The sequence below is a fragment of the Sipha flava genome, unplaced genomic scaffold (genome assembly GCF_003268045.1).
Source record: "Sipha flava isolate LNK unplaced genomic scaffold, YSA_version1 73_pilon_pilon, whole genome shotgun sequence".
Taxonomy (NCBI): Eukaryota; Metazoa; Arthropoda; class Insecta; order Hemiptera; family Aphididae; genus Sipha; species Sipha flava.
Window position 1 is genome coordinate 2,366,726 of NW_020273613.1, and position 23,165 is coordinate 2,389,890.

The window sequence follows — 23,165 nt, forward strand, 5'->3', positions numbered from 1 at the left end:
ATAATAATAATAATAATAATAATATACATATTGCCCTCGTTCGCGACTCGGTAATAATACGCATACGACGACGAAGACGACGACAAACGCGCGGCCGTGACAATATATTACCGAGCAGTGTGTCGTACCTTGACGCGTTCGGCGGACGTGGGCCGATAGCTGCACTTGGACTTGGGCTGCTGTTTCCTGCCGTCGTCGGCTACCGTTCTCTTGGACACCGAGGGCGGGACCGGTTTGGCCCGGACCACCGGTATACCGGACGCCCGGGCTGTTTTAGGGCTGCGCTGCTGCAACGGGGCGCCGCCGCCGCCGCCCGATAGCTTGCGGCCGGTGACGACCATGTCCTTGGCCAACGCCATGGCAGCGGCCGCGGGCGCGTAGTGAGTCGGTTGCTGTTCTACGGCGGCGGCGGCGGCGGCGCCGCGTTTCCGGACCGCCGCGGCGGTCGTCCCTTCGGCGGTCGCGGCGCGTTTCAATATTTCCCCGACCACTTTGGGAGCGCCCGCCGACGACCGCTGTCCTCCTCCTTGCAGTGCGCTCGGCGGCGGCGGCGGCATGGTCAGCATTTGCGGGCCGGAGGCGTACCGAAAACACTGCTGAGGACGCACGCTGCGACCGCGATCAATTAGTCTACTGTTCGACGAGACATGTTCGGCTCCGGTTGAATAGTAGTAGATAACGAGGGGAAAGTCGATTAAAAAAAAAAATTTCTGACCGCGAAACACGCCGACGGTAATTTATTTCGGGCACGTGCGCGCGGGTCCGACCGGTGTTTTGTTATGTTCCGTGCGCGTAGTACCGTAACGTACGACGGGGTCGCGCGACGACGATCGCTGCCCGCGGTGCGCCTACTACTAACTACTTCGTGCACGTCTGGCTACTATCACCATTCCACTGCCGGACCGATGGTCTCGCACGGCACACGCTAGTCGGACGCGGCGCGGCGGACGGAACACTCGACGCGTTGTCGCGCGTACCTCGGCCGTTTGATTATCTTCAGATCGACGACGCGAGCCACCGGTGTACGGCGGAAAAGAACGCGCGCGCAACCGCCGCGGAAGGGGCGACTGGGCGCGGAGACGAGTCGAATCCTTAACGAAACGATAAACGGCAGCCTAATTGGTAAATTAACACTGCACCCGTTCGAGAACCGAGTTCGAACTTGTGCGTTTCGAGACGCGTTTTAAACGTTATTACGCGTAAACGTGTGTACATCCCCCTCCGCGCGCTAAATTATCGTAGTATTAATAATAATAATAATAATACGTTAAGAAGTCTGAGGAGAGCGTTTTTTTCTCGTTTCTCTTTCGCGCGGTTTTAATATCATTTTCTACTCCGAACACCAATAATTATATTGAAACCGTGTACCTATTGTTATTTTTTTTCTCCTTGCTTTCGTTGTCCTGTTACTAAATTGTACGAACAAATCTTACGCAATATTTTTCTGACCTAACGACACGTTTCAACAACACACTCGACTGCCTTTTCAAACGCCGCAAAAACTTTTTGATCGTATTGTGTACGACTAATTACACGCACGATGAGATTTCGAATTGCAACGTATAGCTCCAGTTTGCCTAAGTTATACGTACTTCCAGTGTGGGATATGTACTCTACCTAACCGTTATGATTAGATCTCGGATGTAATGACCAACATTTCATAAATATATGCATTATAAAATATCAAAATATGCAATTATATGCCATAAAATGTATTAAATATATTTATTTTTTCAACAAATATATGTAAAAAAAAAAGGTTAATATTAATTCAAAAAATGTAAATACCCTTTTGAATGTGTATTTAAAATTACTTTATTATAAAAAAAACACAGCCAATAAATATGAAAATAAAAATTAAATAGTTTTCGATCTATTAAAATTAAATTTTATATAGGTTAAATACTTTAAGTATCAGGATTACACTGTACAACAATAATTTTACTAATATTTTCAAAATTGAAGGACCTTCGACGATCTGACAAGAAGTTTTTGAAGACTGAAAATAACACAATTTACGATAATGATTGATAATTTATAATAATATAGACAATTTTTAATATTATACTTATAATTTATAAAATGTATGTTACTTAATCTAGAAACAATCGATAAGTCCATTTATATGCTTAAAAATGTCAATTATGTAAAAATATGCAAGATAAATTTGCATATTTGCAATCGAGATTTCGCGAATCCAATTTATTTCATTTAAGGGTATAATTTTGGTGGCACAAAAAAAATATGCTAAGTCATAATCATCCGAGCTCTAATTTTGATAAATAAATTAAAATTTGAAATAATTACATAGCGATAGCTACATTATTTTACATTATTACGATTTCTATTGAAACCATTTTTATGAAAATAAAACATTAATGTTTTTATGCGTCATCTCATTACTACACAAGAATTTGAATTAAAAAAAAAAAACATAATACCTACAACGCCTAAAAAAATACTAGACAATAATTTAAAATAATTAATGCGATTGCCTAGGTATAGGAATTTAAGCTGATACTCAATACTGAAAATACTTTATGACATAAATTTTCGTTATCTATGCAAAATTATAAAATAATAACTAAGTAAACACTGTAGGTATGTTAATCCTAAACAACATAAATAACCAACCTACTTATACAATACATACCATTTAAATCTACATTATATGTAGATTTCACTTAATTTTATAAACATAAAATCATTTATCTGATAACAAAATGTTCTACTTCTATAATCATTTAACACTGAATATAATTAAATATGAACACGAATTAAAATTGAAATAATAACTGAAAATTAGAAATTAAATTATATGGTATAATATATATATATATTTATACACACCGTGTTGTTCATCGTTTACGTATTCGTATTAAAATTCATTAGTACTAATATTTTCAACGTACAAAATAAATTATCCCAAGTTAGCATTTCTAACCTTAAGATAGTTATTCAGTTGTTTGAATATGTTTCTTACAGAGAAAAACATCGCAATTGATTATGACGTCAAAGATATTGTGACAAAGATAAAGAAAACAATTCAACTTAGGTACCTATATAGTTTAACTGATAAATATACTAAAAAATAATATGCAAAAATGTAGTATGAAAATTATTTCAGCGACAACCATAGATGAACACAATATATGTTCATATATGATATAAACAGTACTACATTATGAAGGTGAATAGGCAATATTATATTTTAACAAATACTAATTTTTCATTATTATATTATTCATTTCTTTTTCTGATGTTTTTGTCATCCGCAATTAAATGTTAGTTAGTAAAATCGATAGTTAAACTGAAGTAATCATCCATAATAAAAAATCATCAAATTATAATAAATTGTAACTGCGTAAATGACGAATCATCAAAAAATTATTTTAATCAAAAATTACGTAGATGTGTATAAGTGTAATCTTCTAGGTTTGACAATACAAAAAACAGGTACTAAGTTATCATTAAATACATAAAATATATTATATACGATCAGATGGTTTCTGTACTACACATTAGATAACTAACATCAATAATGATATACACAGTTCATTCAGGATTAAATATTATAAAACAATATTTTACACTTATACCTATATATTATAATATCCCAAGAAAATAATTAAGGTGCAGTCAAAATATTTGATGTTTAACACACACTACAAATTGTTTAAACATGTGTATTAAAATAAAATTTACCATTGCTAATGAGTAGGGCAGAAGACTTGTAGTTCTAAAGAAGCTCTAAATATGCAAGCACTTGTGCACTTAAATTTTTATTTAAAAGCATTAATAAAATAAATATCATTAAAAAACAAGGCAAAACAATTCCATAATTTAAATATATTATATATCATAGCCAAATAAACAAAATACATTTTACTTAATTTTCTTAATTTTCTCTACAGAAACGACGTTAGATCGTTATCACTTCTAGGAAAAATGTGTGCCCGTGGACAATCAAAAACCATATACGACAAAAATTAAAAATAAATACATTTTTATCTAAACATTTTGACTGTATTGTTTGAAATAAAAATGTTACTTTGGAAAAAATCAATTTAAGTTAATATGTCTTAAAAAGTATAAAATAGCGTATAAAAGTGTAAAATATGCCATAAAAACAAAAAGGACTCAAAATATGCATTTATATGTAAAATAAATTTTCAAAACTAGCTTTGTGAAAGTATGAAACGTATTTGTTTCGTACTCTGCTTTTTTTGTGACTGTGCAAAACAAATATGCAAATGCTTCAAGTCCTCTGTCCTACTAATGAGGTAACCAAAAATGTGTATTTTTTTTTTTATTTTTTTTTTAAAGGAGTAAAATATTATTAATATTATAGATACCTAATAAATATATCAACATTTTTTTAATATAACGAGTTTCGAATTTGTGAATTATATTTTGTACCTATACATATTTCAATATGATAGGTATAATAGATATTCATAATATACCCTATATGAGCATGGTTATGATTATATTTTAAAGGTATGAAATAGACACTAATCACTACCCTTAAAAATCATACAGAACAAATAAACATTTTAAAAAATTTAGCTTTTCATTTCCTAGTCTTAAATTTAGAAAAACAATGTTATTCAACTCTACCAAAATATTAGGCATAAAAATAAAAATAAGATTAAAGTATACCATAAATTTAAAAATTGTTTATAATAAATTCAATTACAATTATAATAGTTCTTTATATAGGGTAATTTATAAAGAACTATTATACTTGTAATTGAATATATTCAAAATAATTTACACATTATTAAAGTACTTAGAGAAATTAGGGATACCAAATTAGAAACAAAAAGTACAAAATCGAGAAGAATGGAAAGAAGTGTCAATGGCGGTAAAAACTCTAGAAAAGTTGTGGTGCCAGAGAGAAAGATAAAAAAAACGTACACATTTAAAATATTGAATAATATTTGCGATTACACATCGGTCTCGGGCAAGCAGATCACGCAAACAACTTGAACTACTGTTCCGACCAACCCCGCACCATGTATTTAATTAATTTTTAGTTATTTGACCATGTGCGACCACTGTCTTGTGTATTCTTGTAAAAAGAACATGATTTATTTAAACATTCAAAAGACTGAAAAATTAATTTTGTAATATATTATCATTATTATACTGTACAATGATCAATAGAATACCAAAAACTTTACATAAATTGAATCTTAGCAAATCTTTGGCCTTGAAATATTTTCATGTACCCATCACAATATCGTCACATGTCAACCAAAGCAAACAACAATGATAAATATTTGTTACTTTGTTTTGTTAAGTATTATTAAAATAATGTATCGTATTAAAAAATAGCATTATTTTTTAGTAGTTTATATTTTTTATTTTCCATTCATTATTATAAACAAAATATTCATTGCTGTGTTTATATAAAACTGTTTTTTATACATTGAACAATTTAAATTAAAGTTTTGGTAAATTAGAATTAACATAATGAAAATCCTTATCAAAATATGTATATCATAAATTAATTATATTTTAATTGAAAAATAATTGTATGATTTATTTATTTAAACTTATGTTAATTTAAAAATTAAAAAAAAAAATTATATAAATGGATTTAGATTATTCGTATGACCCATTTTCATACATAAAATTATTTTATTAGTCATTATTTATATTTAATCCAAACATTGGTTATAATTTTCTTACAGGAATCAGATAACCAATATCTATATTATATAATAGTCCCTATAATGTACTTTGAGTCCGGGTATATAATACTACTTAGAAATCTAGAACACTAATTATATTTATACACTTAAGTACTCCACTTACCTTTCAGAAATCAAGACTATTATTTTCATATTATAAATAAATTAAATTATATTAATAAATTAATTTGCAAACTTAATTAGTATAAAAAAATATTTTATTCATTTTAAATAAAAATATTTATACTGTGGGGAATATTTTTCTTAAATTACCTAGAATACTATCAATAAAATGTTTAAAAAGATATGTTTTATTGCTCCAACAAATGAACATTAAATATATACTACAAAATTATATACAATAAAGCATTAATACAACCGGACATACTTCTATGACTACTAAATATTGGACATGAATTCTGCTTAACTTTCTTGTAAAATATTTAATTTAATGCTACTATTAATTTAAAAATGTTCATACATTTAATATAAAACATTTCAAAAATCATCAATTTTCCTTAATCAACTATTTTTTTTTTTTTTTTTTATTTGTACTAAATATTTAGTTGATTGCTCTGTATACTACAATGTTTCACCTGTCTTTTCTACAAGATTACTTTATCACTATTATTACTGTAATCTTTCAATATATAACTTGTATTGTAAATCTCTTGAAATGCCGATTGGCGTTAAATAAACAAATAAATAAATAAATGAATAAATTATAAATTAAAACTCAACATTAGATGCAAAAAAAACTTTATATCAGTTAAGTTAGTTTCATCTTATACTTGATCCCAAATTACTTAAAAGTTTAATGAAATTATGTTTTTAACATTAAATCACATTAAAACAATGAAAAAATTTATATTTGTAGATTTTAATCATCAAGATACTTCAAAATTAATCAATATACCACACAAAACATAAAAGTTTTCTGAACCTTGAGTTACATATTTTATATTACTTAATAATAAACTTTACAGTTAATATTATTTACTTACCAAGGTATTTCCATTTTGACTGCTTAAATATTTTTGACTCAATTCATTAAGTTCTAATGCTGGTTCTACCTATAATTAAGATAGTAACTAATAATAATAACTCTTACAGTAAATAATATAAACTGCATTACCTTCACAACAACACTTGTTTCTGATGACTTAATCATGTCAATAATTTCATCTCTATTTTTCTCAGAAACTGGACTTCCATTTACTTCAAGCAATTTATCTCCAGGAAGAAGTCCAGTATAATGTGTTTTGTCTTGTCCTGGTTCAGCAAAAATCACTGGTTTCAAATTTTTAGTAGGATTTTCTGATACTAAACCACGTCTTAATGAAAACCCAAAATCACTACCAGGACCTGCTCTTCTATTAATGGTTAATATTCGAGGTTCAACTTTGATAACTGGAACGCATGGAAGTTTTAGATTGTCATCAAATTCATCAGTTAAATAGTCATTGCCAGAAGGACTGAGATTAAATGGTGTAGCAAAACTACTATTTGTAGTTGAATCCGTAAGGCTATCGATACTTGATACTCTTGGAACATTTTCATACACAATTAATTCATTTTTTAATGTATTAGTTTGTAGAAGAGAATCTGAATCAAGATCTTGTAATGGTCCATGTTCTAAAATTGGTGGAGGTTTAAGAATACCACGACGTGGTGGTAGAGGGGGGGTTTGAACAGATTCATCAGTCTCATCACGATTTAATGGAGCAAAAAAGTTGGCACTGTAATCTGCAGTTATTCCACTCGGTAATTTTTGTTTTTCTTTACGCCTTGTGCGTAATTTCAATGACTTTCTTACCTTTAAAAATTATAAATTTTTTATAGATTTTGTAACAATAATATAATTTTTTTTCTAACCTCATCTAATCTTAACAAATCATCAGAAGACATACTAAAACTGCCTTTTTCTCTTTTCTCTTTTTCTTTTCGCATTTTCTTCATTTTTTTCCTTTGTTCTTTCTCTTCAATTTGATTATTAGCTGAACCCTGTGATCCATATCCAGATGTGCTACCATTGTTCACCACACTGTGGGAACCTGAACTTTTTTTCATAAAGTTGAACATTATGAATTTATTTATGGTCCTAAAAAATAATTAATTAGTTGTATTAATGTTTTAATTAGTATTAAATTTTAATAAATAACCACAGCTAACAATCAAACAGATTGCTTAACAAATAAAGATAAATTATAAGAAACTATACAGATGTAAGTAAAACTATTCCCAACACTATCATATGAATCATGTCAATAATAGTTCATTATTTAAGGTAGGAAAATATATAGTATATACCACTAATATATATATATATATATATATTACACACAATTATTACCTGAAGCTACTCTGTCATTCTAAAAAGGCATTGAACTGAATCATCTGGCAAAATTAGAAATACATTGATAAAGAAAAGAAGCTTAATTACCATGGTTTCTTGTTCTGAAAAATATAATAGAAATTCATCATTCTATACTTCTTTCTATTTTTATATACATTATATATTTAAAATTAAACATTATAAAATTTATCTTCCAAACTATTTATTGTGTACTAATATTATTTATATAACATTAATAGGATAAAAATATATTTAATAAATTATGAAAATTCAATGAAAAAATTTGATTAATCATCTTTACTATTTTAATTAGTATTTTGGTATTGTAGTTTTGTAAAATATACAATTTACTTAGCATGCAAATTAATTTTACAAAATCAAAAATATTTAATTAATAATAGTTTCATAAACAAATCATTAGTAACTGAAATGCAAATATTAATTAATATTTAAATATAATGTTAATTCCATATTAAATTAATGTTAAAATATAGGTAAACATTTTAATTACTTTGTGATTTTAAAAAAATATTGTATTTACAAAATAATATAACATTAAAATTTAACTTAGATAATATATTATATTGATTATATTTGATAAAAATATTGAAACCTAATTCTTTTTTATCTTAGTTACTTTAGATAATTTTATATTATAGGTAGATGAGAAATGAAAACTAGTAAATATTTAGATGATATCTATATACTTGTGAATCAAGACCATATAAGTCATTGGTATTGAATAACTCCAATAAAAAATGAAAGAATTATGCATGAACTAAAATTACTACAACGAAAACAAATATGAATACTATAATTTTCATAATACTTATAAGGCTTATATCTTAAATATCTTAAATATCTGTAACAAAATTTGGAAATGATGAATAGGATAAACATAATATATATAGGTAAATACCAATTATAAATAATTATTTGTACTCAAATAACAAATTTAAACAGAATCCATTACTCTCTTTCATTGTAGAAATTTTTCTTTCTATTTGATTGTGTAAGTCATATTGTTATTCATTTTAAACAATATTATAATGTATAGAAAGATATTTAAATATATCAGAATTGTTTGCTTCATCCAAACCCTAAAAATATATAAGTAAGAATACAAAATTGTAGATCTATAATTTATAGGTTTCAGCTCTACCAAATTATGTTGTCTACTGTAAAAATTAAACAGGAATAAAAAAACAATAAATAGTTTGACATTTGATTTGTTGAAATAATTAAAAAGGACTATATTTATGTAATTTTATACTATCATTAGATTAAATTGATAAGCCTGGATTAAAGGGGGGGAAGGGCAAAGGAAGCCATAGCCCCAGACCCACTATGGATATCAAACAATAGTGGGCCCCTGGTGGATAGTAAGTTCTTTTTGTTGGTTTTTTTCACTCTTTTTTTAGCTTAAATAAAAAAAAAATACGGAATGAGCAGTTCTCAAGAAAATGTAAATGGTTTTATGTTCAAAGAATGATATTTTGGAGGTAATTAATACCGATGATATAATTAAAGGGTTTGCTTCCCAAAAAACAAGAATAAATAATTTATACAAATTTTTATATTTAAAAAAGTAAGAAATGCATTTATAAATTAGAATATAATTTATTTTTGTCTCAGAAATATATTTATGTGTAGGTCACCAATATTTTGATTATGGTTATAAGCCCCTAAAATTGTTTGGTTCAGGGCCGCAAATTATAATCTGAACTTGTAAATTGATATAATATACCAAAATAAACAAATTATATAATACAATTTAAAAAAGATAAAATGAACAAAATTTGTAGTTATTCATTCATACAAATTAAAGTGAATTAATAAAATAATGAATAAACAATAATTATATAAATCTAATTTATCATACATTCATTGTCGTTTAATGTTTTTATGTAATAGATCAATTAACCCAAGTGCAATTACTATACCTAATTGGATTGATAATACATGTGATAATTGTATAAGATAATAATTTTCTATCTGAGTAACGGCTGGAATGATAGCCAATATAAATTCATTAAAAAAAAATCAAAATTATATAATATCCTGCAATAATCATAACAAAATTACTCAGAGTAATCAATTAAACATAACAAATTATATTGTAATAAATAATTAAAAATCAATGACAGATACTGTCAAATAAACTTAAGCAAATCAATATAATATAGTGTACAGAAAAGCCATACAAACAATATGAACAAACATTTAGATTATGTAGAAAATAGATTTTGCTCAATAGGAGGTAATTCAACTACACAATTAGGGGTAGTCATAGGATAATGTTTAAAATCATCAAATGGAAAACTAACCTTGGCCATTGAGTATCAAAACATTAGTATACAAGAGATGAAAGGTCCTCTGTAATAAGGTTGTTATACGTTGACGAAATTTTAAAAAATACAATTATTTTTTAAGTATATATTTATACGTATCATACAATCGGGAAAATACTTACTACAGAAATCTCACTGCAGACCGTGTCAACCGGAGGAACGGGTAAACGTATTGACATAAAACTGACAATATCAACTGGTACACATCGTCATCGAAAGGCGACTGACGTAACGGAACGATTGGAAAGTAATAATATAAATATTTCTATCTGATAGGTAAACAAACAAATTGGTAAAAACAATAATATTGTGAAAGGAATTGCACTTTAGGAGGAAAACAATAACAAACACCTTCGGACGCTCGGACCGTCCCAGGCCGTGAAGCGTTATCACATAAAGTTATATGTTTGTATTATTGTGATATTTTTTGTATTTTTTTTTTTTTTTTTCCCCCAATCTCGTTTCTACGGGATGATCCGTGAGGTGATTGCGGCGGCGGCAAATGGTGTGCGCGCGCCACTTTGCACGTACGCACACGAACACATCGGACAACGCACACAAACGCGCGCGCACATGCGCACTCGTTGTGATTAAACACGGCCGTCGACGTGGACGCGGCGCGGCGCAGCGGAGGAGCCGGACGACGGCGGCGGCATGCACGAAAATCTATTGTCCCGCACCGCCCGTCAAGGCACCGGTGCAGCCAACTGCGCGGGTCCCGGGAAATCCGTGATTGCGTCGTTAACAGAACGGATGTGTGGCAGTGCACTTCAAAAACACAAATTCGTTATTAAACGCGATCTAGATTCTAACGCTCCAACACGTCCCGACGGACGTACTTTTCGCGACGACGGCCACTGTATCGGGTCGACGATAAAAAATTTTCGCCGTTTCCCGCGTCCGTCCTGCGCCCGCTTGAGAACATCCGTCGCGCGCCGCGGCCCGCGAACGTCATCGTCGCCTGGCTTCACTGCACGCCATTTGTCTCGCGCCGTCCGTGCCGTTTGTGCGTGCGTCGTCGACGCGCGAACTGGGACCCTTCGAAAGACTCCACCGTTCAAACGTCGTTACGCTTCCGTCGGAAACTCGTCGTTTTTGAGTACGTTTCCCTCTTGACAGGGCGATCCCTGGTTTCCCCTACTCGTAAACGGTGCGTACGAACACGGGCGCACACACACACACACACACACATACACATACGCACTTGGACCTCGTATTTTCGACGAAACCGATCAGTACGATGCCTGGCATCGGTGTAAATCTGCGGGTGACTGGTTACTGCAACCAGGGCGGCAGGAAATACATGGAGGATATGTTTTCTGTGGCCTACCAACAGACGCCCGATATGAAAGACCTGGAGTACGCGTTCTTCGGAATATTCGATGGCCACGGTGGTTCAGAAGCAGCTGCATACGCAAAGGATCATTTACTTGACACCATCATTAAGGACGATGCTTTCTGGTCAGAAAATGATGACGATGTTCTAAGAGCTATTCGCAATGGTTATGTAAACACTCATATTGAAATGTGGAAAAATCTAGGTACCTACATTTATAAATTCTACATAGGTGTTAGTATACTTTTACACTTGCATTTTAATCATATACTGTATTTGATTATTTAGATAAATGGCCAAGAACTCCATCTGGCTTACCAAATACTTCGGGTACTACAGCGAGCATAGCCTTTATTATGAGAGGAAAAATATATACAGGTCATGTTGGTGATAGTTGTATAGTACTTGGTTATCAAGATGATGGTAGCTTTTATTTTAATAATTTATTATTACTGCTTTTAGTGTCAATTTCTTGTAAAAATTATTTCAATTTGTATGATTTCAGAAAATGGAGATTGGAAAGCTAGGCCATTGACGAGAGATCATAAGCCTGAGTCATTTGAAGAAAAAATTAGAATAGAAGAATGTGGAGGCAAAGTAATTAATAAATCTGGTGTTCCTCGAGTAGTATGGAATAGGCCCCGTATTGGTCACAAAGGTCCTGTACGTCGTTCAACTACTATTGATGAAATACCTTTCTTAGCTGTTGCTCGTGCCCTTGGTGACTTTTGGAGTTATAACTCCGAACATAATAAATTTGTTGTGTCTCCTGAACCAGATGTTGATGTATTCAATGTAGATCCTGCCAAACATCGTTGTTTGATATTTGGTACTGATGGTTTATGGAATGTTCTTTCAGCAGATGTAGCAATTTCAAATGTATTTTGTACAGAAAAACATAATATTGAAATGAAAACTTTAGAGGTAAGCTATTTCTGTTTTATAAGTATATTTAAATTTTTGTATATTAAAACTTATTTTTAAAATGTTAGAAACAAGATTGGTTAAATCCTTCAAAAAATCTTGTTGACAAGGCTATATTACAATGGAATAAAGTTAGATTGCGAGCTGATAATACTACAGTCATTACATTAATGTTAGATCCACCTGGTCCACCTGCTCCACAAGTGCTACTAAAACATAAAATGCAAACTGGTAATATGAAATGTGAAGATAAAAGTAATTGCAAGTGTGTTGATGGAGATCCACAAGTTCAAAGATTTGGTAAAGGTTCAAGTAGTGGATATGCTATATTTACTAGGTACCCTACCGATCACCTTTTAAAATCATCCTGTGCTCTTGCCAGTACATCAAAATCGTATGTTAATTTTTTAATTTATTTATTTTTTGTTATTAGTTAATTAAAATTAGTAATGTCTGCTTTGTTACAGATATTGTAGTACACCTATTGCTACACCGCCCTTAAAAACCAATAAAGTACTTAGAACATCAGCCAAATTGAATAATAACAATAATGAAGATAGTAGTAATAACAAAATCAGTCAACCAGCTGAAAAAAGATGTACTCGTACAAGCAGTGGTAAAATTGTCAAAAAACAAAAACTTAATAATGAGATGATTAAAACTGAAGAGACTGTAAAGTTAGGAAATAGTGATTCTGAAAATGAGCAATTACCTCGTGAATCCTGGCTGTTATCATCTACTAAACCCATACAACCTGAAGAGACTAAAGGTGTAGTATTAAGAAGTTCTGGAAGAATTCCAAAAATGTATAAATGTGAGTGCAATACTCCTAAAGATGTTTCAACTCCACCTAAGATTACATCTGTGTCAAAAATTAAGACACCTTTAACAGCACCAATGACTAGAATATTAAGATCACACAAAAAAAAATATAGTAGAAGATTTAAAAATATTTCATCAAGATCATCATGGCCAGGGGGTGTGGTAACTCGTAGTCATAGAAGAAGTGTTAAATGTTAGTTATAACTCTTCTCTATGTTTGTTTTAATTTTATCACACTTTTTTCAACCACAAAAATCATCCTTACCAATTCAAAACTCATTGTATCCATCTATCACTTTTTTTTTTACTAATTCAATGCTTTGAATAATTTTTTTTAGTGACTATTTTGTTTTTTTAGTTATTGCTATTAATAATTTGTAAATTTCATAAAGTCTATGATTTTATTATTTTTTTTTCTTTAAGAAAAATTGTTGATAATATAAAATTTAATTAATAGTTATGTATAAAACAATTATATTTTTTTAATTGTGAACAATATATAAATAATATATTTACTTTGTCATTGATTACCATTACACTTGACAGGTTTAAAATGTGAAATGTAATTGTTGTTTTAATGTTGGAATTAAATTTAAGAATATTTCTATTTAAATTTGATTACATTTTTTTAATATAATTATAATATGTAAGTATTAACCAGCCTACTATAATAGGTTAGAATTATTCATATGTTATTAAACAGACCCAACAAATTCATATTCAATAACAATACATTCAGTACTTGATATAAAGGTCAAGGAAACAAAGGAAAATACCCACAGAGTTTTAGAAAAGATAAAAAAAATTCTAATGAGAAGCTACTTTTAAGTTAGATTAAACTCTGAGTTGATTATGTATGATATAAAGAGAATATTATTTGATTATTTATGAATTACAAAATCTTTAAATTCTAAATATTTATAATTATAGAGTCACTTTTATTTGATTAAAATAAATTAATTTAACTTAATAACAATTATTCGCATATTAATATGAATATTTCCTTATGAAATATTTGTTACTTGTAATTTACATCAATTACTAACTAATTATGAGTATAATATTTGACAATTAGCTAATTTTCTTTTAAAGCTATAATATTCATAAATTACTTATGTTAATATTTTTGACGTTTTTCACTAGAAGCTTACTATTATCAACTTAAATGTTGAAAGAACACTGAACGAAAAATCCGTGGTAAAAATACAATACTACAAAAAAGCAACATTTTAGCATTAAATAATATGCAACTTTTAAAGCTCTGTTAACAGTAATCATCGTTGCTATTGAAAATGTTGAAGTTTGTTTATTGAAGGCCATGATATTCTAAATATCACACGATGGTTATTTAAAAAAATATAAAAACCAATGGTGGACAGATTTACTCGTCAATAAGACAATTAACTGACAAATATAAATAAATCTAAAGATTTCAAACTTATTATTGAATAGTGAATATTGTCTGTGATATTATCACTACTTATTATTTGTTTTGTCGTCTTGGTTACCTACATTGTAAATTATCTGGCTTATCACTTTTCACGAGAAACGATAATTCGAAAGCAATTATTCATATCTCTGTAAAAGATAACGGTACTGCACATCCAATAATGTTGTGCGATGATTAGAAATAAACATATTTTATGTTATGTTGATATATTGATAGTTAAATTCGCTTAGGACTGATCAACTTTTGAATGGTTGTATCACAACCCATAATGTTGTGCAATAAATATTTTTTCTTGTTTGTTTATGCTCTTCAGTTGTATATTTAAAAAGTTAACCCAATTTTTTATTGATCTAGTCTATTCCTTTTTTAATTTTTAATTAATGTGCTTTGAATTACCAAGATGGAACATATTAAAACTCCAAAAGTAATTTACATGTTACCATGTCATGTCTGTTTAAATATTAACAATATAATCGAAAATATAATATTTGTATACAAGTAATAATTATTATGTTGGGTGCTTGTGGCTGAGGTTAACACATTGTGCATGTGTGCTAAATTACTAGATTCCTTCTCACATCCTAGCCAACATTGTGTCCCTTAAATACCTACCTGTAGAGTTTCTTACTCCCTTTGGAAAGATTATGGCAAGCTGGTTTTATTTCTGTAGTTATCATAGTAGACCTAACCCATGGATGTTGTGCATGCTTTTGTAGGACACGCAGTGAGTGTGTATATTAAACCGTAACACACACAGTTGTATGGCTGAAAAAGACAGGTTCGTGTCACCGGCCGGCTTCCGTCTGTATCGTTTGTCATCAGCTCCCGGATCGTACTCTTTGTTCTGCCGTTTCAGGTCGTGGTTACAGCGCGAAGCTGCCATGGCCAAAGTGGCCAGGCAACAGCAACAGGACAGTTCGGTCATTAAAAAGGTACAACGTGGTTATTCAGTTAAATAAGAGAACTGATTAAGGATCATAAATCTTATAATCCCATTAACATTAAATAACATTTGACTTTTTTTAAAAGCAACCAAATATGGGATTATATGGTGTTAATACATAGTGAACCTGTTAGAGTTAGCAGTATTAACTTATTTTAACTATTATATAATAATAATACTAATAGTGATAAATAATTATTATTTCCTTGAGTTAGTGTAGGTATATAGTTTTTAAATATGAAATTAAAGTTTTCTAATTTTAATCCAATACTTCATAGATTTTGATAAAATCTAATATTAAATTAATTCTTTTTGATGTTTTTTTTTTTTTTTTTTTTGTGAAAATATAACTATTTGTTGAATTAATTATTTAAACATGTATTAGGTATTATAAATTCTGCAACACATCACTTTGCATACATTATACTTGCATAACAATTATATACACATATAATTACACGTGTATATTTTAATATAAATATTAATAAATTTAAGATAATTTAAATATCCTTAATTTATTTTTACATTTAACACATTTTAATTGCGAAATTGTAATACTTATTTAAATTATTTATTTCTCCATTATCCGTAACCAATTTTAATTAGAAATCTACTTATTTTTACCCAGAGTTCTAAAATCAATTTCTTATGGTAGCTCAATCAACTGTGTGAATAATGATGTGATCTTATAAATTATAGCATCATACTTTTAGTCGGTACTGTTGATATGTAGAAATATAATTTTAATATAACTTTTCTGCTCTTCTTTATTGATGGTTTCTCTGAATTCAACTGGTTTGACCTTTTTCATATTTATTTTTATAATATCCTCCCAACATCCACGTCAGTCACTACTTAATGATATGTGTTCATGCCCTCTCAGGGGCGGCTCCAGAGCCTTGGTTGGGGGGAGGAGTTATAATTTTACAAAACCTTATAAAAAAAAAATAACAACAACTATTACAACATAAATTCAAGTCGTCTATTTTTAAAATTGGCAAAAATATCAATAATATGGTCTATTTGATTTAGAATATCTACTTTATGAAATACATTAATTAGACATAATGCCGATAATCTATCTTCAGTCATTCTTGAACGAAGCCAGGTTTTTAGTTTCCGAAGTGTGGAGAAACTCCTTTCAAACATCATACCTCTATGGCTCTATCTACATACTTGTGCGATAGTTCATATTATAATATGCATTTTTTGTTAACAATATACATTTTTTTATAAGTATGATTTGGGCTTGGAGGGGCTGCCCCTAGAGCCATCCCTGTGCCCTCTAATACATTTTTCTATTTAACATAACAATATTTACTTAACATATTAATATTTTTGTACCCTTAATCATACTGCCTTCTATAATTATAAAGTGTGCTGTGTGATTATATAATCAAATGACAATCTGAACTTGAAATACTTGGAATTTAATTTGGTTTTTGTCTTAACCATCACAACTGTTTCAGATAAAAGTATTAATTTACTTCTAAATCCTTAATTTTCTATACTATGATTAACTTAAATGCTGGATTTTGTCTAACTCAATATTAATTTAATTTATATTTTATGCATATATATTTAATGTTTTATGTAAATAACTGTCAAGCTTTAAACATTATAATTAAAAAAAAAACATTCCAAATGTTACATTTTTAGATATTATTTTATTTTTTTATAGAATTATTTCCAATATAATTTGTTTTTAGACTAGCGTCATTAAAACTGTGTAGTAGTATTTTTCATTTTTATTATTTCAATCATTATTATTTTTGGTTTAGTAAACTATAAAATAATACAAATTAATAAAGATCTTAAATTCATTCTTGGTTTAATATTAATTAAATTATAGAGTTTCAGATATATTTTAAAGGAATCTATAATAAAAATAAGCAAAATTGAGGTCAGTATATAATTTTATTTATTTCAAATTTATTAATTTTGTAGTCCAAAAACTCATTATACTTATTTATAACTTATTTAGAGAAATGCAACAAATGTTTAATTCTTAAATCTTAAAAAAATTTTAAAATTATTTTATGTATTGTATTTAAGTTATGTAATAATAAAAGTTAAATATTTAATATTTTATTTTGAGTAATTTGTAAATTGACATAAGTTTTAACTAAGGCTTTAACATTTGTAAAACGGTTAGTAACAATTTTAAATGACACTGTATGAAAATTAACTTCCAATATACTAATAATGTTACCAAAAAATATTGATGGTTATAGTCTAGGGTGTCTGTATAAAAAACCTATGCATATTGAAAATATAAAATGCATGGTACAAAAATATAAATTAGAGAAAATATAAATATATGAATTTTAAAATGTTCAACATCTTATAGGCTTTCATTATTCATAAAATGTGGTTCATTTTTGAATACTTATCATGTATTTTGCTTTACTTAATATTTATAACTTACATTTTGTGTCTTAAGTAATATAATTTTGTAGATATAGTGTTGTGTAAAAAACTTACTCAATTCTTGATATTAAATTTTGTAACACAGTATAACCCTTTGTCTTTAATTAAAATAAGCATAAGTAGCTCATACCCTAATATGCCATCAACACATAAAAGCTTATATACTAATTATTTTTTTTAATTAAATTTATTTATTTAAAAATTTGTATTTATATTAATTTTAGATAGAAAATGTACGAATGTTAGATCGTTACAATGCCAAGAAAACATCAGCTGGTACATTATACTTAACAGCCACCCATCTAATATTTTTTGATACTGAAAACAATAAAGAATCATGGGTGCTATTAATGCACATAGGCAATGTTGAAAAACTACCTATAACGACTACTGGTTGTCCAATATTAATCCGATGCAAAACATTCTTATCAGTCACATTTGTCATACCAAAAGAAAGAGATTCTCACAATATATTCACCTCTCTTCTTGTTCTCTGTCAACCTGGTATGTATTGATGCTTTTACATAATTTATTATTATAAGTATAAAAATTAATTATGTTTAACATTGAATGTTTTTGTTTAGCAAAAATTGAAGATCTTTATTGTTTCTTATACAAGTCAAATTCTGATAAAATATCCAAGAGTGCTGGTTGGGATAGTTTCAATTTAGAAAAAGAGTATAAAAGAATGAATGTACCAAATGAATCTTGGAGTTTAACAACATTAAATCAAGACTACCAGGTTGATAATAACGATTTTAAATTAATTTAAATTTTGTATTATAACATATGCTTATGGTAATGATTAACAGTTATGTGATACATATCCAAAGTTCCTTTTTGTTCCCTCTTCTGTAAGTACATCTATTTTAGTGGGCAGTTCAAAGTTTCGTAGCAAGGAACGTTTACCTGTTCTTACTTATTTACATAGTAACAAGGTATAATTATAAAACAATATTTTCTTTGTTTTTCATTACTTATTATATTCTTTGTACATTTACTAATTTTCAGGCATCTATTTGCCGTTGTGCACAACCATTATCTGGATTTAATGCTAGATGTATGGAAGATGAACAACTTCTTACGTGTATACTTTATACCAATCCAGGTAGCGAGTATATGTATGTTGTTGATACTAGACCAAAGGTAATTCAAACAAAATATTAATTATTTATATAATCCATTATATCATAAAAGTGTTATTTGATTGATTTTAGATAAATGCAATGGCTAATCGAGCAACAGGGAAAGGTTATGAAAATGAAAACTTCTATGATAATATTAAATTTAATTTCTTAGGTATTGAAAATATTCATGTTATGAGAAATAGCTTGTCCAAAGTTGTAGATTGTAAGTACTGTTGTAAAAAAAATTTACAAACTATGATTATGTTCATTTAATACTAATAGTTGTAACAATTTATTAGTATGCGAACAGCGAAATCTGTCTATGTCACAATTTATTGGAGGACTTGACAGCAGTGGTTGGTTACGTCATATTAAAACTATTCTTGACACATCAGCATTTATATGTCAAGCAGTTAATGTTGGTAAGTCAGTTGTAGTTCATTGCTCAGATGGATGGGATCGAACAGCTCAGGTCTGTTCACTTGCTTCACTTATGTTAGACCCTTATTATCGTACACTTCAAGGTTTCCAGGTATGATTACTTAATTAAATATACATATTTGAACATAAAAATATATTATAATAATTGTTTAATTTTATTGTATTCTTTTTAGGCTCTCATCGAAAAAGATTGGTTAGCTTTTGGACATAAATTTAGTGATCGATGTGGTCATATAGCAGGAGACTCTAAAGAAGTCTCTCCCGTATTTACACAGTTTATTGAAGCAACATGGCAACTAACAATGATTCAACCTACTACTTTTGAATTCAATGAACGATTTTTATTAATTTTACACGACCATGTTACTTCTTGTCAATTTGGAACTTTTATTGGTAATTGTGAAAAAGAACGTGGTGATCTCAAGTAATAAAAATATTATTATAATATTTAGAAGTAAAAGTTATTTTAATATTTTATTTTTTTTTTTTAAACAATTGTTTAGACTCAAGGACCGCACATTTTCTTTCTGGGGTTATGTTGAAGAACATAAAAAAGAATTTTTAAACCCACTCTACAGTGCTCAAATAGAAACTATGCGCCCAGATTTATCTCCCCAGAATATAAGATTTTGGCGAGGAATGTATTGTCGGTTTGAAAATGGAGTTCATCCTCGTGAACATATATATGACATTTTACTTGCTACTAGTGAACAAACAAAATCTCTTGATGATCATGTGAAGTTCCTACAAAAAAGATTATCATATTTCAAACGCAAAATAACTGATGGTGCAGATATGGTAAAAAACAGTCTGTTCTCAAAAGAAACATGTATAGAACCTATGAGTTATAATAAAGAAGACAATATTATACAGTCAATGAATGAAACATTTGATAATTTAACTGTTATGGAACCAAAATTAGATGAAGCTCATAAGGTAGCCATTGAATGGAAGAGCTTAAGAGACCCAGTTTCATGTGAATGTTCTACAGATTCCTCTACAAAAAAAGTAATATATAATTTATTTAAACTTTTTATCATTAATTATTTATTTATGATATACTTTATTTTAGTATCATTGTTGGAAATGTGGAAATGTATTTTGCACCCGCTGTATTGATATGAATGTTTCATTACCCGGTCATCTAAGTCAAGATCCTGTACCAGTTTGTCATGGATGTCGTAAAATTGTTACAAGATCATCAACAGAGTCATCTTAAACTTATCATATTATTATTCATTAACTATTAATTAGTTTTATAAAAATTAAGACCAGTCTAATATCAGTTTATACTAAAATGTATAAATACAAATTGTATTATTCCAGTTATACATTTGTTTATTTTATTAGTGTTTAAGTGTCCACTATTACCTATTATTTAATAGTTATATATCAATTAATTATTGTTTTTGTTGTTAAAATCAATGTTAGAAGATAATTGCACAATATTTTATATAAATTATGACTATGTAGGTTATAATATTGTTATAACTATTGTAAATTATAAGTAAGTGAAGATTGATAATGGCACAAATGTAATAATAATTATATTATATATTTTCTGGATATTTTTACTGTAAACCATGGTATCTGTGAGTTAAAATAATTGTATAAGGTGTATAAGCTGCATTTATATTTTATATTAAGAAATCAGTATTTTTAAATTTATTTTTAAAAAAATAGTGCATTCTAGTTAAATAAAGTAGATGCTCATTTTTTTTTTTTTTATCTTCATTCTTTAGTTCTCTCATCTATACTTAAAACAAATTATAGTCATATGTTTAAAAATTAAATTATTCTCACATTATCTTGTGTAATTTTTTAATTAAATTTCTTTTATACTAATAGATTACTAGAAATTAATTTTATATCATATATATCATCTACCATTGATTATAAATACTGATAGTATGCCCTTTCATCAAACTCCAAATTCGTCATATATTACTTCATTGCAACTCGATTCATTTTGTGTCACTTTGTTATTAACATCCCATTTTAAGGCTATTGAAAGTGGATAATTTTTTCGTCGTTTTTCGTGCATTTAGACCAATAAACTTAATAATATACTTCCAGAAGTCTAATTTTAATTTTAAAAAAATATTTTAATTCCTTATTCTCTTTTCTAGGTTATGAAGGAAACGGATTTTTGATTCAATTTTTTCAGTGACACGAAAGTTAAGGAGAATTTTGAAAAAAATAAAATAAAATTAGTATTATACTAATTAAACAATACAAAAAATCGATTTTCTACATAACCTAGAAAAGATAACAAAGAATTCAAATATGTTTTCAAAATTAAAATCGGACTTTTAGCACTAGGTGAATTTTTTTTCCGCTTTTTGAGTGTCCCGTGACCACAGCTGGAGTTTTAAGTTTTTTTATCGCAAGTTATATTGAGGTGCGACCGCGCATAAGTCAGGGCCGGATTTGACGGGGGGCATTAAGGGCATATGCCCCGGGCCCCCAAATTTTAGGGGTCCCCGAGACTCGAATCAGAAATATAAAAAAATTGCAATTTGGGTTCTCAAACTATATTTAAAAAAAAATTATAGTTTTGAAAATAAAAATTAATTAGGTATAAAATATAAATTAAATTGTACTACAGTAAACTACAGCCATTATTATTGCACTATCAGTGACGTAAAGTTGCGGGTTGTATAATTACATGTGTATGTTTATACGAGTATATATAAAAATCATAATGTAATCACAATGTAAAATGTTGGAAAATTCAAGACGTCTATAATCGTTACCTATCGGCTTATCGCTGTTTATAGCATTTATGCCTTTATTGTGAATTATTTATTATTTTGTACATTCCACTTTTCGCCTAAATCTCGCTATTTCATTATGATCAGCCAAAAATACTCATGGGCCTGTACTTTTCAATTGTTTTAATAAGTAAATAATATTTATAATAAATTTTAAATTAAATAATTTTAATAATCTATACGAAGTAGAAAATATTAAAATTAATTTATTATATTAATTAGAGAATGGATATTAATGTATATACATATTTTACTAATTAACTATTTTGGTGTAATTAAATACTTTTTTCATTAATACGTAGGTACTACAGCATATTTTGAAGTTTGTTTATTCGTATCTAAATATCTTTGAAATCATGTTACTGCGGATATTACAAATTACAAATATTATTAATTATTACTTTTAATAATTGTAAAATAAATATTATTATATTAGTTATAAATTTATTTAATATTTTACTATAGGTTGGTAAATAAATAATAAACATGAAAAGAATTTATAAAAGTGGTTA

At 28.7% G+C, this 23,165-nt stretch overlaps 3 protein-coding genes across 5 annotated transcripts in view; 2 read left to right on the forward strand and 1 right to left on the reverse strand.

The window, feature by feature from the left end:
- The window catches only part of LOC112692311 (unconventional myosin-XVIIIa-like), a 40,075-nt gene extending 29,247 nt beyond the window's left edge, over positions 1-10,828 (reverse strand). The window contains exons 1-5 of one of the 2 annotated variants that reach the window (XM_025566938.1): positions 10,529-10,828; positions 8,053-8,156; positions 7,575-7,800; positions 6,835-7,515; positions 6,704-6,772 (exon numbers count right to left, since the gene is read on the reverse strand). In XM_025566938.1, coding sequence (XP_025422723.1) covers positions 6,704-6,772; positions 6,835-7,515; positions 7,575-7,781 — 957 coding nt within the window. In that variant the 5' untranslated portion in view covers positions 7,782-7,800; positions 8,053-8,156; positions 10,529-10,828. Of the gene's footprint in view, positions 1-128; positions 1,001-6,703; positions 6,773-6,834; positions 7,516-7,574; positions 7,801-8,052; positions 8,157-10,528 lie in introns of those variants that run through there. The other variant, XM_025566939.1, reaches the window with a different exon arrangement.
- Positions 10,829-11,170: 342 nt separating this feature from the next.
- On the forward strand, positions 11,171-13,847 carry LOC112692312 (protein phosphatase 1D). The gene is made up of 5 exons (XM_025566942.1): positions 11,171-11,947; positions 12,031-12,165; positions 12,248-12,666; positions 12,735-13,060; positions 13,134-13,847. Exons 1-5 carry the CDS (start codon positions 11,647-11,649, stop codon positions 13,684-13,686), a joined length of 1,734 nt encoding a protein of 577 aa, XP_025422727.1. The 5' UTR covers positions 11,171-11,646; the 3' UTR covers positions 13,687-13,847.
- Positions 13,848-15,087: 1,240 nt separating this feature from the next.
- On the forward strand, positions 15,088-21,162 carry LOC112692368 (myotubularin-related protein 6). Of its 2 annotated transcripts, XM_025567025.1 has the most exons (11): positions 15,088-15,362; positions 15,655-15,870; positions 18,536-18,815; positions 18,896-19,053; positions 19,124-19,249; positions 19,323-19,457; positions 19,529-19,661; positions 19,738-19,970; positions 20,053-20,303; positions 20,383-20,887; positions 20,952-21,162. In XM_025567025.1, exons 2-11 carry the CDS (start codon positions 15,700-15,702, stop codon positions 21,096-21,098), a joined length of 2,139 nt encoding a protein of 712 aa, XP_025422810.1. In that variant the 5' UTR covers positions 15,088-15,362; positions 15,655-15,699; the 3' UTR covers positions 21,099-21,162. The 2 variants fall into 2 exon arrangements, with proteins under 2 accessions (XP_025422810.1, XP_025422811.1); XM_025567026.1 differs by lacking the exon at positions 15,655-15,870.
- Positions 21,163-23,165: the final 2,003 nt, after the last annotated feature.

What these genes read in the sequence shown, in the direction of transcription:
- LOC112692312 (XM_025566942.1), top strand. Translation starts at nt 11,647, where the DNA reads ATGCCTGGCATCGGTGTAAATCTGCGGGTGACTGGTTACTGCAACCAG. An exon ending in ACTTGGTTATCAAGATGATG is followed by an intron (nt 12,166 to 12,247) that starts GTAGCTTTTATT and finishes GTATGATTTCAG; the next exon opens with AAAATGGAGATTGGAAAGCT. An exon ending in CTTGCCAGTACATCAAAATC is followed by an intron (nt 13,061 to 13,133) that starts GTATGTTAATTT and finishes GCTTTGTTACAG; the next exon opens with ATATTGTAGTACACCTATTG.
- LOC112692368 (XM_025567025.1), top strand. Translation starts at nt 15,700, where the DNA reads ATGGCTGAAAAAGACAGGTTCGTGTCACCGGCCGGCTTCCGTCTGTAT. An exon ending in ACAGTTCGGTCATTAAAAAG is followed by an intron (nt 15,871 to 18,535) that starts GTACAACGTGGT and finishes TATTAATTTTAG; the next exon opens with ATAGAAAATGTACGAATGTT. An exon ending in CATTAAATCAAGACTACCAG is followed by an intron (nt 19,054 to 19,123) that starts GTTGATAATAAC and finishes AATGATTAACAG; the next exon opens with TTATGTGATACATATCCAAA.